This window comes from Setaria italica, chromosome III (assembly GCF_000263155.2).
Source record: "Setaria italica strain Yugu1 chromosome III, Setaria_italica_v2.0, whole genome shotgun sequence".
NCBI classification, from domain to species: Eukaryota; Viridiplantae; Streptophyta; class Magnoliopsida; order Poales; family Poaceae; genus Setaria; species Setaria italica.
The window spans coordinates 42,848,454-42,862,398 of NC_028452.1; the positions used below are offsets into that span (position 1 = coordinate 42,848,454).

The 13,945-nt window shown below is 44.1% G+C and overlaps 2 protein-coding genes, 1 long non-coding RNA gene and 1 other non-coding gene across 5 annotated transcripts; 2 read left to right on the forward strand and 2 right to left on the reverse strand.

Moving 5' to 3' along the window:
• The first annotated feature begins 646 nt into the window (after positions 1 to 646).
• On the forward strand, positions 647 to 3,521 carry LOC101769180 (eukaryotic translation initiation factor 5B). Of its 2 annotated transcripts, XM_022825495.1 has the most exons (7): positions 649 to 798; positions 891 to 1,411; positions 1,710 to 2,298; positions 2,401 to 2,501; positions 2,584 to 2,664; positions 2,766 to 2,893; positions 2,997 to 3,521. In XM_022825495.1, the coding sequence occupies exons 2-7, from the start codon at positions 902 to 904 to the stop codon at positions 3,121 to 3,123; spliced, it is 1,536 nt and encodes a 511-aa protein (XP_022681230.1). In that variant the 5' UTR covers positions 649 to 798; positions 891 to 901; the 3' UTR covers positions 3,124 to 3,521. The 2 variants fall into 2 exon arrangements, with proteins under 2 accessions (XP_004962767.1, XP_022681230.1); XM_004962710.4 differs by having other exon boundaries at positions 647 to 1,399.
• A 429-nt stretch (positions 3,522 to 3,950) lies between these two features.
• TRNAP-AGG lies at positions 3,951 to 4,022 on the reverse strand. The gene has a single exon. It is a non-coding gene; the product is annotated as a tRNA-Pro (tRNA).
• Positions 4,023 to 4,533: 511 nt separating this feature from the next.
• LOC111256696 lies at positions 4,534 to 8,159 on the forward strand. Its single transcript, XR_002676894.1, has 2 exons — positions 4,534 to 4,684; positions 7,682 to 8,159. It is a non-coding gene; the product is annotated as an uncharacterized LOC111256696 (long non-coding RNA).
• Positions 8,160 to 8,913: 754 nt separating this feature from the next.
• Positions 8,914 to 10,255, reverse strand: LOC101769858 (ocs element-binding factor 1). Its single transcript, XM_004962711.3, has one exon. It carries the CDS (start codon positions 9,658 to 9,660, stop codon positions 9,211 to 9,213), a length of 450 nt encoding a protein of 149 aa, XP_004962768.1. The 5' UTR covers positions 9,661 to 10,255; the 3' UTR covers positions 8,914 to 9,210.
• Between the last annotated feature and the right edge of the window lie 3,690 nt (positions 10,256 to 13,945).

Consider the following 13,945-nt stretch of genomic DNA (forward strand, 5'->3'; position numbering starts at 1 on the left):
GAAATGTAACATTTCATTTAGGCCACGATCAGAATGCAGTAGTCGATAATGTACATTTTTCCGTGAAATTCATGGACATCTGAGTGGTATAGAATCACCAAGCAGAGCCTTCATCTCATTCTCTTTCAAAGTCATGTTGTCTCCATTAAAAACTGTGGAAAGGAAAAGAAAACACCTTCAATTCCACGTCTCGGTATAGAGACATTCTTTTTAGACTAGCAAGTATGTACATAGTCCCTCTAGTTCAAAATACATATTATTAGGACACCAACACAGCCTATAAAATGAAATTTGGTCAATATTTTTTTTTTATAAAAATATGATATTTCAAATAAAGGCAATTTAAAATTTAAATATTTTCATAGTGAATCTAGTAACAAGTACTACATTGACAACATGATTCCGTTATATATTGATGGTCAAAATTAAAAAGTTTGAGCAGAGGAAAAATACTAAATTACATGTACCTCTAATAGGATGAATTAGCTACATTTACATTTTTAATTATGCGAAAAATATATTATAGGAAGAAAGTACATTCCAAAAAAATCAAGAAAGTATAACATTTGTGTTTCTGCGATTCTGATAAGTACAGGTACTAAAGTGAAAATACACCGAAAAATTACACTCTGCCCCCTTCGTCGTGGTCCTCGCCGAACAACTCCAAACGAAGCCTTCGCTCGGACCTCCGCCTCCTCCAGCGGCGGCCGGCGGCAGAGGTCGCGCAGCCCTCGTCCGAGCGTCTCAGATCCCTTCCGCGAGCCGACTCGTTTAGGATTCGTCTCCCTCCAATTCGGGGTTCCCGATCCACGCTCTGTGATACTTCCTGTCCACGAATTTGGGCGAAAAGCTAACGGTTTCTCCCACATTCTCCTCGCCTCGCGCCTTAGATTCCGGTCGGATGGAAGGCGGCGAGGGCTCCGGGTTCGATGGCGCGCACATGAGGAGGCGGCGGAGCAGCGCGGCGAGGAGGCCGAGGCCGGAGGGCGGCCCTGCCGCGGACCAGCGGGACAACGCCCCCTCCCCTCCGTCGCCGTCGGCGTCGTCCAGGAGCGGCCCGAGGAGGCTGCTGCTGTCTTCGGACGAGAACGCCGCCGGCCCCGACGGGGGCAACCGGAGGCGGGAGTTCCTCCTGAACGCTCCGTCGTCGGAGCGGGCCACCAAGGGGAGCATCCGGCTGCGTTCCGACGCCGCGGGCGGTGGCACCAGGAAGACCGAGGGTGCCAGCCATGGTGCTCAGCCTGAGGGGAACCGTGGTTCGTCGCCGGCCGGTGGCAAGCCGGGGAAGGTGAAGCTGAAGATTCGGAACGTGTTGCTGAAACCGAACCCTGATGCGGCGGATTCCAGGTCTTTGCAGGCGAAGCCTCCGCGTCCGGTAGATTCACGGCACCAGCTAAAGGTTGGTAATCTGGTACGTGACTTGAAGCATGCTTTTGTTTTGTAGTGTGCTTGCATTAGCACCAAATTGCCATGTAATTTGATATGAGAAAAGAATAGCTGCCTTCCGAAAGCAAATGGAAAACTTGCTGATTTTTGCTAAGACAATCAAACTTACAGAGACTTGTGCAAATGCAGTTTCAAGTGAGAATATTGGTTTTATCTCAATGTTCTAGGCTTAGGGTGTATTTGCGTCCTTTGCAAATATGTTCTTTTATTTAAAGATACTACACACAATTGGCAACTGATTCAAAAGGATGACCTGCTTGTAGACTGAAAGCGCAAAAGATTCCGACAGGTCAACCTCTTCAAGAGACAAGAAAACCAGAAAGGAGAGGTCAATTGAAGAAGCAATGGCTCAGGAACAATCAGCCAAAGTTCAGAGAGAACCGTCTTCAGATCCCGTCCGGAAGAGTAGGAGGCTAGCTAAGAAATCTGTGTTGGACAATGAAATAGATGAGGACTATGATACGAGTAATGTTGGAACTCCTGAAGATTGGGATGGTAATGCTCTTGAGCTCAAGAACAAAGGAGGTAGTAGCTCTAAGAAGAATTTCTCAAAGAAAGCTAAAAATAGGAGCAAGGCATATGAGGTTGACAATGAGTTTGTTACTTCCCGATCTAGTAGAGATGGCAAGAAAAGATCTAGGGAATCAGCTGATGATGATAATACTGAAGAGGAGCTGACGTCGTACAGTGAACCTGAAGCTGAAGATGAGCAAAAAACAGTCACTGAATCACCTGTCAACGTTAGAAGTGAACCTCTCACGACACGTCGCCGTGCCCTTCAATCATGGATGGATGGGAGCAGCAGCAGTACTGTTGAGTTCCCTGATGGTCTACCTCTGGCTCCTTCGAGAAGTACGTACTATCTTTTGGTGTCTTATCAATGCTAATTCAATTAGGAACATCCACCTTTATACATCCGATAAATGCATTTGAAACACCTTTCTGTTGAACCAGGCAAGAAAGACAAGCTTTCTGAAGAAGAGATGCTTGCAAAGAAGGCCGAGGCTGCTCAGCGGCGCAGGATGCAAGTGGAAAAGGCCACTAAAGAAAGCGAGGTAGGAGAAATGTCTGGTTACCTTTTTTATCTTTGAATTATTTCTTTCAAGGAGTTGTCAGCTATATACATAATCCCTGCAGGCTGAAGCTATAAGGAAAATATTGGGCCTGGATTCTGAAAAGAAGAAAGAAGAGAGGAAACAAAAGGAGCGAGAAGAGAAGGTTTGTCGCGTTATTTGATCTTGCTCTGCTGTGAATTGTGATCACTAGTGTTCTACTTGTTGAAGTAGCAGCTTGCTGAACAAATCATGCCTTTCACACAGGAGCGGGCAACCAGAGCACAAAACATCGCTGCAAGCTCAATTCGTTGGGTCATGGGGCCCACCAGAACCATTGTTTCATTCCCACATGCAGTAGGTCTCCCCAGCATCTTCAACTCCAAGCCTCACAGGTATTCCTCACATCTTTCGCATTCTTGTTTCAAGAACTTTGCTAGACGCATTGCTTCATGCCATCTCATCACCCTACTCTGATACTCTCTTTGTGCCATGCAGCTACCCTCCTCCACGGGAGAAATGCGCCGGGCCATCCTGCACAAACGAGTACAAGTACAGGCACTCCAAGCTGAACCTCCCCCTCTGCAGCTTGAAGTGCTACAAGGCTGTCCAGGAGAACGCTTGACAGGATTCTGGAAACATGATGGCGATAGTTCGTCTGCTGTTGACGTTCCCCATGTTGCCATGGACAAGGTTGGAAATAATGCAGCATGATTTATCCTGGCAATGCGCATTTGCGCTTGAGTCTGAAACCATGCAATAAGCGCCTGCATGCACATGTATAGAAATGGATATCTACAAGTAGATTTTTGGGAAGAGCTGTAGAAGATTTTGTACTGAGCTTCTGATAGGTGTACTGGATATTCCACGATGTGTGCGCTGTTTTTTTTTTCTCTGAGAAAAAGAAGATGTTACTCTTACAATGTGTACGTTGTAGATACTGGACGTAGTACGTTCGTGTAATAAACAGTGGAATAAGTTTGTTGTACGTTGTTTCTTTAGCCGTTCATAGAGTTTCTCAAATCTGCGAGGTTGGAAGGGAACTTGTTACTGTTATGGTATGATGAATGAATCCTGAACTGCCTGTTGAAAGCTGCATGGGGAATGAAAAATAAGTTGTAAAATCTGGGTCATGCAGAGAGTGAATTCTGAACTGCCTGTTGGAGCTGCATGAGGAAAGGAACTAAAAGGAATGAAAAATCTGGGGCTCGCAGAGAATGAATTCTGAACTGCCTGTTGAAGCTGCATGAGGGAAGGAACTAAAAAAGTTATAGAAACTGGGGCGTGCAGAGAATGAATTTCTGAGCAGCCTGAGGAAGGAAAAAAAAAGGTTGAAGAATCTAGGGCGCTCAGAGAATTAATCCTGAGCTGCCAGTTTAAGCTACACGAATTAATCCTGAACTGTTTAAGCTGCATGAGCGAGTAAAAAATAATAAAAAGTTTTAAAAAACTGGGGCATTCCGAGAATTGAACTCGGGACCTCTCGCACCCTAAGCGAGAATCATACCACTAGACCAAATGCCCTTTCGTGATCAGGCCTTTTAACAAATTTTACTGTATTATTATTTACGACATGGCACAGCACCCAAGGCACCAAAGTCGCCATACCGCACGCGGGTGACCTTTTATCGAGATCCGTTTGAGCTTGTCATGCGAGCACCTCACTACGTGGGTGCAAGCCTCCCAGCCTCGCACGGAAGCCCTGGCTAGTTCTCAAGGTTCATACCTCGTATGCCTCGCCTGAGCACTCGGATTTGAGCTCGAACTGTGATTTTCTCCACTTTGGCAAATCCTCGACCTATGTACGCGCGCAGTGGCAAACTCTCCATCCTTCAACTTTCACACCAATACCATCGCATGTCCAAGGTCGAGCTTTGAGATTGGACGATAAGTTGGTCCAAGCTCTTGCAATTGGTCCACGTGGACGTGGACTTGGCCCTTAGCACGGAGACGTAAACCCGATCCAGCGCAAGCGAGGAGCGAATACGTAAAAAGCTGCACCGAACGCGTAAAAGCATGAGGGAGCCAGTCAGCGCCAGGCCACCAGCCACACGCTCGCGAATAGGCGGGCTTTAAAGGGCGTCTCCGCAAAAACGCCACCCCTCACCTCACGGATCGAAACGGGAAGGCTCTGTTCCCCTCTCTCGCGGCGGCGGCGCACCCCCACCTTCTCCATCTCCGGCAAGGTGAGCTCCTCCCGTCCCGCTCCCCTCCTCCTCGTGCACCCGATCCTTCCGTCCCCGGCGCCCGATACAACCCCCGCTACGCGCCTGCTCGCGGTTGGAGGAAAAAGTTTCCCCGTGATTTCATTGACCGTTCGGATCTGGGGCGTCGTCGTTGCCGTCGTGCTGGGTTCGGGAGGCGGATCCGTGCCGGTGTTCGCGCGGCGGATTGTATGGGGGGCGCGGGTGCGGATAGGGCGGATGTCTCTGGTTTGGTTGGTGGATTTGAAGGTTTCAAGGGTAGTCAGCCATGGCGTGGTGATGGTGTATCCATCCGTCTAGCCACCCATCCGTCCAGTTCGAATAGTTTTGGTTGTTCACGCGTATGCACATGGGGCGATGAGATTGATATTCGGAAGTGAATGGTAAAAATGTAGACTTTTTGCAAGGGGAAATGCTGTGTAATCTGTACGCAAAGCGATTTCCCTTTTGTGGGCTGTATCCTAGTCTGTTCAGTATTTGAGGTTGCCCCATAATCTGGATGCCTGTTAGCTGGGATACTACATGCTTAGGAATATAGTTCTGTTACATGATAGCTTAGGGCACAGATTAACTTCATTCATGAGGCTGCAGTGGTCACTGACTTGGTAAATTGGACCGGGCCTTCAGCTTCTTTTACTGTTGCCTCTGGATGGTGTATAAGCATAACCTCCTGTGACATTATTGGGTATAGCATGTTTCCATGTTGAAAAGGGTCTGCAGATTTGGTTTTCATGTTTTGCTCACTTAGGTAGCTATCCAGTTTGTTGATGCAGTTCAGCTTCTTAAGCTTGGGCCCAGGGCCATTGCATAGCCTCCTAGTAGGGCAAGTTTTTCTGAGGAGTATAATATTCTAACTAAGAATTTGTGCCCCAACAGTGATTTTGACTTGTGTGGCCTCTCAGATGCATGGTGTTTGACTTGTAATGTGTCCTTTACTTCTCAGCATTTTCAGTGTTTGACATGTAATGTGTCCTTCACTTCTCAGCATTTTCAGTGTTCACCCATAATCTGAATGGACCAGGGTATGCTTATGTTGTCTTAGCTTCATAGAAGTACCTTAATCAGTAAATTAACAAATTGAGTTGGGGAGCTGGCTGCATTTTATTACTGCCTCTGTATGATGCATGCTCATTGCCTCTGTTCTTGTGATATCGACTGATGGGAGTTGTTACTTTTAGGATTTTTTGATCTAGCTAGCATATTTTCAAGTTGCTGCCTGTTCTTATTTCTTTCTATGTTTAAGGTTTTGTGCTGTGGGTCTTCATGTTTTAGTCTTCTTAGACAAATTCCAGTGTGTGGGTGGAGTTTAGCCTCTAAACCTGGGCCCAGGACCTGCTGGGTTGACACACCTAACACAATTTTCTCCAATTGCAGAGGCTATTTCATTTAGTACATGGTAGAAGGCCTTATCAGCTTCATTTTCTTGTAGCTTCTAGAACACTTAACATTTAAGACTATAGCATTTGTGCACATGAATACATCTCATGACGTGCTGTGGTGTGGATGGTGCTTTAGAGAGTCACTTCATTTTATTCTTACTTATTCATCTAGCATTGCTGTGTCACTTTATATGCATCTGTATTTCTATGTGTAATACTGAACTATCAGAAGTGACATTGTATTCTTTTGAGGTGTTAATAACTTAATATTGGAAATTGCCTGCTGATTCTAACCTGGTGAAGTTCCTCGCTGTTGTTCTTGTGTTGTCCTAACACTAGGCATGTACACATTTACTTAAGCTTCTGCCTGTAGATTAATTGACTTTAACTTTTATGATAAGTGTTTGATAGCTACCTTCCAGTCCTTTCCTTTCCCATAGCATAAACTGCTCTTAGTGCAAGCTCACTGTAGTCTCTAGTATGCCTTGGTTTTTGAAGCGTTTGGGTTTTGCTTGTTTAGCAGTCTGTTAAGTTTTATGTTTCACAAGTCAGTCAGTCTCCTGTCTATTTAAGCTATCAACTTATTGCTCTTTTCTAGGAGCCTTTTATGATTTATTGAATTTAAATACTTATGCTCTTTGGTAATTTTTGGAACTTGTCAGTAACTACTTGTATCAAAGTGAGATTACCTGTTCTGTTTGGAGTTTCTTTAATTCTGAGTTGAATAGAGTTTGCTCATTGGTTAGGCTGAGAGTGTCTGCAACAACTAAGATTTGCATCAAAGCAAATTGAAGAAAAAAGCCAACTGAAATAAGCACGTATTTGTTGTTTAGTAGATGGTGAGTCAATGATGCAGCATTGCACAATTCTGATAATGCTGTGTGTCTGGTTTGATGTACACCTGTTAGGTAGTGGATAGTTTGAGCTCTCGCTATTGTAGATGCTAAGATGTTGATATTGTTACCTTGATTTGACAATGAATGATGTGGAAATCCCTCCCAACTAATTTGCTTTGCAGCATTTGTGGCTTTGTTTGACCATGATGGCTGTGTTTTTTGTGCGGAGTGGCGGGTTAGGTGAAGGGTACCTGGTGTACATTTGTTTCTCTGGTGGAATAAGCAATGATTGATACCATAGCTGGAAGTATTTCTTGTGTCATATTTCTTGTTCCGTCCCAATCGCTTAATAAGCTTTTATGGTGGAATACGGTAATTTAGGAGGTGAATGCAGGAAGAGGGAGTTGATTCTGTTGTACAATAAAACCCTCCAGCATTTCTGAATACTGTGCTTGCTTTGCTTAAGTTTGTATAGCATTGTGCATATTCGGCTGCTATTTTTTTTTAATTCTTAATTTCTTGTTTTGATCTCTTCCATTTACCTCGTTACAGCACCATTTGTCCATTTCCGGTCTACTTATGCTATGTACTAATCAAATCAACCCCTTTTTGGTGTGACTAATCATGTAATCTAAAAGAGCCAAAATGTGTGATCTGTATGCACATGTCTGCATTTATTAAGAGTATCTTTCTACCTTGGTGACGATATGCTGTCTGCCTGTTGCTCCCACGTATACTCACAGAATCTCCTCCATTTCTTTCAGGCATTTGGCATCTGACTTCAACAGCAAGCAAATGGCAGGTGGCAGGGTTGCACATGCCACCCTCAAGGGCCCGAGTGTGGTGAAGGAGATCTTCATTGGACTCACCCTGGGGCTGATTGCTGGCGGCATGTGGAAGATGCACCACTGGAACGAGCAGAGGAAGACTAGATCCTTCTACGACATGCTGGACAAGGGCCAGATCAGCGTCGTTGTCGAGGAGTAGTTTCCATGCGTCAAGTCTGAAGTTATTTTCACCCAGTTGTTTCTGAAACTCTCTGGAGAGCATGACGAAGTGAATGCTGTGGAGATTTGTCTTGAAAAATAAGCATAACCATTTGAGAACACCAGATTTTGTTTGAATTTCCTCCATCATGAATATTTGAACATGTCCATGTCATACCAAACATCTGATCTAGTTTTACATAAGTTTATGTGATCTTTGCGAGTAATTGTGCTCGAGTTTGCCCTTTAATGTGAATGGATTGGTGGTTTACCTAACAGACCATGTCTAAATCTGCGTTTGACATAATTTTGAGTGGACGAAGCACTATAAATCTTTGACCTGTTTGCACGCGCAGCTTTGCTCTTTCATTTGGTAACGTCACAGGTTCGGTCAAGATAAAGTTTTTAAGGTTTTCCTGTGACTTTCACAGTCGTTTTCGCCTTTGTCACGGATGTAGTGACTACATTGTTTGATGCCAGTTCCATTTTGCTTTGATCACATAGCAGGTGTTTAACAATTGCTTGTTTACTTGATGATGGAAGAAAGAGAAGCATGGATTCAGATGCAATAATGCATCTTGTCATTTGTATTTGTTTTCTTCCGATAAAAGAAACAAAATATATTGTATTTGTTTTGTTCCGATAAAAGAAACAAAATGTTCGTTTGTCACTGCTTCGATGCCCAGGAAAAGGTCAAGCAACAATGAGAGGGGAGCTGTCAACAGGCACCAAGCAGAATCCAGTGAAGAACTTTGGAACAGAAGATTTGCCCTTCGATTTGATCGCTTTATTAGATGTGTTACTTTGCACTCAAGTTGTTTTGATGCCTTTCTCCTTGCTTTGGTGTTTGATAAGAGAACTCACATCTTTTATGACTCGCAGGCACTCTCTTCTTTTGTGATGTGAAGCTAGCATATCTCACTGAGCCAGAGAGATCTACAATTCCATGACTAGTTGAGAACTGGAAATAAAATTCATGCACCATCAGATCTGGTTGGAACACTTCTGTGTGGGAGCAGGAAATTATAACACTTATTTATCACATCACAAGACAGAAAGTACAGAAATCAAGCACGAAATTACATAAAGATGAGCATCATCTATTACAGACAGACTGACAGACAACAGCAACAAATTATTGAAGCAACAAGAACACAGATTTACTAACACAGCAGCAGCTGATAGAGCCTATGTAATTCTCGAAGCAGCCAGGTAGATAGATGAGATCATGTGGGCAGGTGCGTGCAGCCAATTCTTCTTGCCAACCACCACTAAGCTCCATGGCTGGTGGAGAGGCATCATCGTCATCAGTACTGGAGCATGTGCGCGCCGCCGATGGGCATGGCGGCGGCGGGGTAGGGCAGCTGCCACGGCCGGAGCAGCGGGTCGTCGGCCGGCATCTCCTCCTGGATGTCCATGGCGACGCCGCTGAACTCCTCGACGACGCGGAGCACCTCGTTGACGGAGCGCAGCCGGTCGCCGAGCTCGGCGGCGCGCGCCCGGAGCACCGTGTTCTCCTGCTCGACGCGCGCGTACTGCGACGCGATGTCGGCGGCGCGCGCCGCCACGCGCGCGTTCTCGGCCTGCAGCCGCGCCACCTCCTGCACCAGCTCGTCCAGGTGCTGCTGCTTCCGCAGCCGCGACCGCCGCGCCGACTCGCGGTTCGACAGCCGCCGCTTCTCGCGCCGGTGCGTGTCCGCCGAGTCGCCGTCCGACCCGGACGTCCTCCCTGCCGGCGACAGCGACGACGACGACATCTTCTTCCCGCACGGAGCCGGCCTAGCTTACAACCAAATCCTCTACCGCTGCTGCTGCTGCTAGCGCTATTATTCGGCGATTCTTCAGGAAAGCAAGAAGGGAGGGAGAAGCAAGAGGGGACGGAGAGAGGACAGGGAATGGCGGATCCGGGTGAGGGCAAGTTATGAGATCACATAAAACCAGTAGAGGAAGACAACCGAGAAGGAGTGGAGGAAGCAGGAGCGGCGCAGGTGGCTGGCGATCTTCATAAAGCTCAGAGATTGGGCATCAAGATGCTGCTTCCCAGCCAAACCATGGCCAGCGAGAACGAAACGTCCCTCCAGCGCAGGAAAACCCGGAGAACCCCAACACAAAAGGTTTGGATCTTCCGCCAAGATCTTCAACCAAGAAGAGCAGCGGTTCTTGGACGGGGAAACTGAACAAAACTTCGATCGGAGGAGGCTGATCTGCTCGAGCTCGAGAGAACCGAGCCGAAATCTGGAGGAATTGGAGGGCGGAGGAGAGGATTGCAAGCTCGAGGCTGGTTGGGGAAGAAAGGTGAGCCACTCAATCAGAGGCGGCGGGAGAGGGAAGGGGGAGGGGATCAGGTGAGGTGGGGAGGCTTATTTAATGCCAGGCCGAGGGCATTTCTGTAAATCCTCCACGCAGGGGCGTTTCGGTAATCTTGCCAAAGGAGGTTGCAGAATGGTTCCAGATGAATGAATGATGGGAGAAAGGTGAAGGGAATCTTTACTAGTCTGGTCTTGGGTGGCTGTCAATGGCCCTGTGGGGGGCGCATGGGTTGTTTTCGTTCGTGCATCATGAGGGCGATGTGCTAGACGCACCATGACGGGTGTACCAGGGTGCGGCGTGCCGTGCCGTGCCGTGCCATCGTCGGGCCGGCAGGTTATGGGGTTCGGCGATTTCGGTGGCGTGGCTGATTGATTTGGACTGTAACGAGTATCATATTTGTTGCGGTGGTGTGACGTGTCATGTGTTGTTCTAAACTATTTATGTTCCTTTAACATTGTACATTGGACTTGTGTTAGATCAATCATGATGTTTTAGATGGACATCCCTCGGAGTAGTTTGGCTCGATTAACCTTATCGAAGAATGTTAAAAATGATGTAAAATAGTAGTATGTTATTCTTCAATAGACATATTTGTGGGATTAGTATTATTTTAGTTCCGAGCTTTATATTAAGCCTACAACTCAAGCAAACTGCAGCCCATCTTTTAAGAGTGCGCATAATAAACTACAACTGATTTACTTTAGATGACTAAATTATTTACCCGACAAATCTGCATGCCGGCACACGGAAATGAAGCGATGGCCCACTTTATTCTTCCTTCAATTAAAATTTATGTAATGTGGCATTTCATTTAATGTTTTTTTCCTTTATCTTTCAAGAAGAAGAAAAGTGAGGCAAAGCCCATCGAACTGAATCTCAATTTTAGTACGAACGATTCTGCACCTCTCAACAATCTTTTCATGTAAAAAAACTGTAGAGGCAACACACATAAGAATCAGTTCCCCTCTAATTGTTTATCTTAATAGCAAGAGATCACTTTTAATACTCGCTCGGTTTACACGGACCACATGTGTGTACTGTAGACTAATGTGAGCTGAGCTCAAGGTGTCTGTTCCAGTAATGCCCCTGTAAAGAATCTCTGCACTTTTCCGAAAGTGCAGTTGGAGCCAACTAACCCGGGGTCAGGCAAAGGATATTTTCGTTTCTCTTTGAGGCGAAGTCTTCTCGATGAATCATGACGATTATGAATTTTTGAAGCGTCTGAGTACAAATATAAGTAACCTTATTCAGTGAAAATAAGCACATTTGATGGAGGACAAATATAAGTAACCTTATCCAATTATTTTCACACATTTTCGAAACTCACTAAGCCTAACCTCCTTGTTGAAATGTGCCGATTAATTTTGAAAGAAGGATTTCAGGAGATGGGTTTTACATCTGAGAATTGAGTAAAAAGCAAAGAGCACTGTTTTAACCTAACAATGGACGGTTACTCTTCCTTGATTGGGACCGTTGTTACTACATTTTTTTTATTTTTGAATTGCAACAACTCGCCATGATCTCTAGGCATTCTACGGCATGACATTAGCTAGAGCAATTCCAAAAGAGCATTATAGCAGCAGACATCTTTATAGGTTCATTGTATCTTGTAGGTACTTGACTATACGTACTACCTCCTATTTATTTAAAAAGCTCCAGGCCGACAACTTCTAGGAACACATTTAATTAGTGCTTAAGCTTTGTACGCCAAACCTGCCTACGCATTTATTTTATTTAAAAAAAAGGAATATGGAGTCTGGTGTGAAAGAATAGCTTCTCTGTGCATGATAGCACGTCGAAGCACATGAGATTGATGGTCTCAACAACAGTATTGACTATTATGTACTCCCTCCGTTCCAAATTGCATGTCGTTTTAGAGGTTTCATTGATATTATTATGCATTATCTAGTGTATGTCTAGGTACATAATAATATCTATAAAATTAGAAAAGTCAAAATGATCTACAATTTGGAATAGAGGAAGTAGTATATAAGCAAGCATATCGCAGCTTTTTTATTTTCAATTGATGAGCTTTTGACGTGATGCCCTAGTATGATAATCACTCTCCAACCAACCTAGAAGAAATTTTCTACCAAAGCCCACATTAGAAGAAACAAGTGCCTATCCCAGATTTATTTATTCATATCAAATAAAATTATCCATTAAATTCATGATCATTTGGAAAATTATATGTTGGAGGATGAGTCCAAAGCATACTAGACCACAAACAAACATGTGAGCTGGAATTTCCTCTTCATTTTTCTTGGAGATAAAATGGACTAGTAAAAAGGAGACAAACATGGCCACCTCAATTATTATTGTCCAGGTTCTTATATGTTTTGGCCTAACGTCGTGGGCTCCACCTTCAATTGAATGTGATGCCTCCATGATTGCTCCTGAGAATGCACATTTTGTGCATTTCTTGTGTAGAACAGGCTTCCAATTTTTCATTCAGTGATTTTTTTTATACTAGAGTGGAATTTCTTGAGAAAGATCATCCAAAAGACTTTTTCTAGCTAGTATGCATTTCATGTGCACTTTTAATCAAAGTTTAATACCAGAAATTGACATCGTAAAATAATGAGTAGTTAAGATAATCAAAGTTTTGGATTGCTGGAGGATTAAAGGTTGACACTAAATATTAATTTTATAAAATATAACACGGCTTGATACGAACCATATCGATCATCTATACCGCCTAGTAAAAGTTGTATACTTGCACATTAGTAATAATTAATACGTATTCATGGTCGGTGGGCATCTGCATGCATGTGCATGCAGCCGTCCACATGATTCTGTTAGATAAAATATTCTCAGCCATATTCCGCAAATTGCATTTATTTCGTGGGGTTGTCTGCAAAGTATACCTCATGCTTCGGCAGATTGATTGGTCCGCACCAGAATGGAGCATTAAGACCTAAAAAGGGATTTTTGATGTTAACTTATATTTTTCTCCTTTCGGGGTCACATCTTTCAATAGATTTTGTGCCATATAAACATTTAGTTGGGCAGTAAAAATATGCTGATGCATATTGTGACTTGTAAGATGATATATTAAAAAAAACTTACTAGTGATTTTGCTTAGTCATTCCACGAAGTAAACCTAGAGCTTAAGAGTGAAATAGGGTCACTGTCCAAGGAGTAAGAACCCACTACATGAACAGTTATTTTGTGTGTTGCTCATCTTTTTGCTCTATCCAAGCATGCGGCATTATATTGTTGCGAGAGATAATGCATGCTAGGGGCTTACCTGCTGCAGGTAAAACAACTTGAAATAACACATAGCCAATGCCGTTCAGGTTGTGGTTAGTGGATGGTTTGTGAGTTTCACCATCCTCAATGAAGCACCAATGCAAGTGCAGCCTATTACATTGCAAAGTAATTAACTTCTTTTGTTGTTACTTTATATATTTCAAGTTCACAAGTTGTGACTATATATTTTAGACTACAACGCATTTGATGCATACGAGGATTGGTCTGCTTAAAAGCCGAAGAGTCACACATATTCATTACCCACAAATTGAAATGCAAACCGTGCATTTTGTTTTGTTTCTGTCAGTGCTCATGAACATTCATTTATCTGGGAAATAATTTATAGTCACACCATGGAAATTGACATGCAAATCAAACGAATTTCTACGTTCAAGATCTTTAACAATCATTGTATTCTTCCTAAATATACTAGCCACTTTATTTTTGAACCATTGTATGGTAGCCATATCGATATCGGTC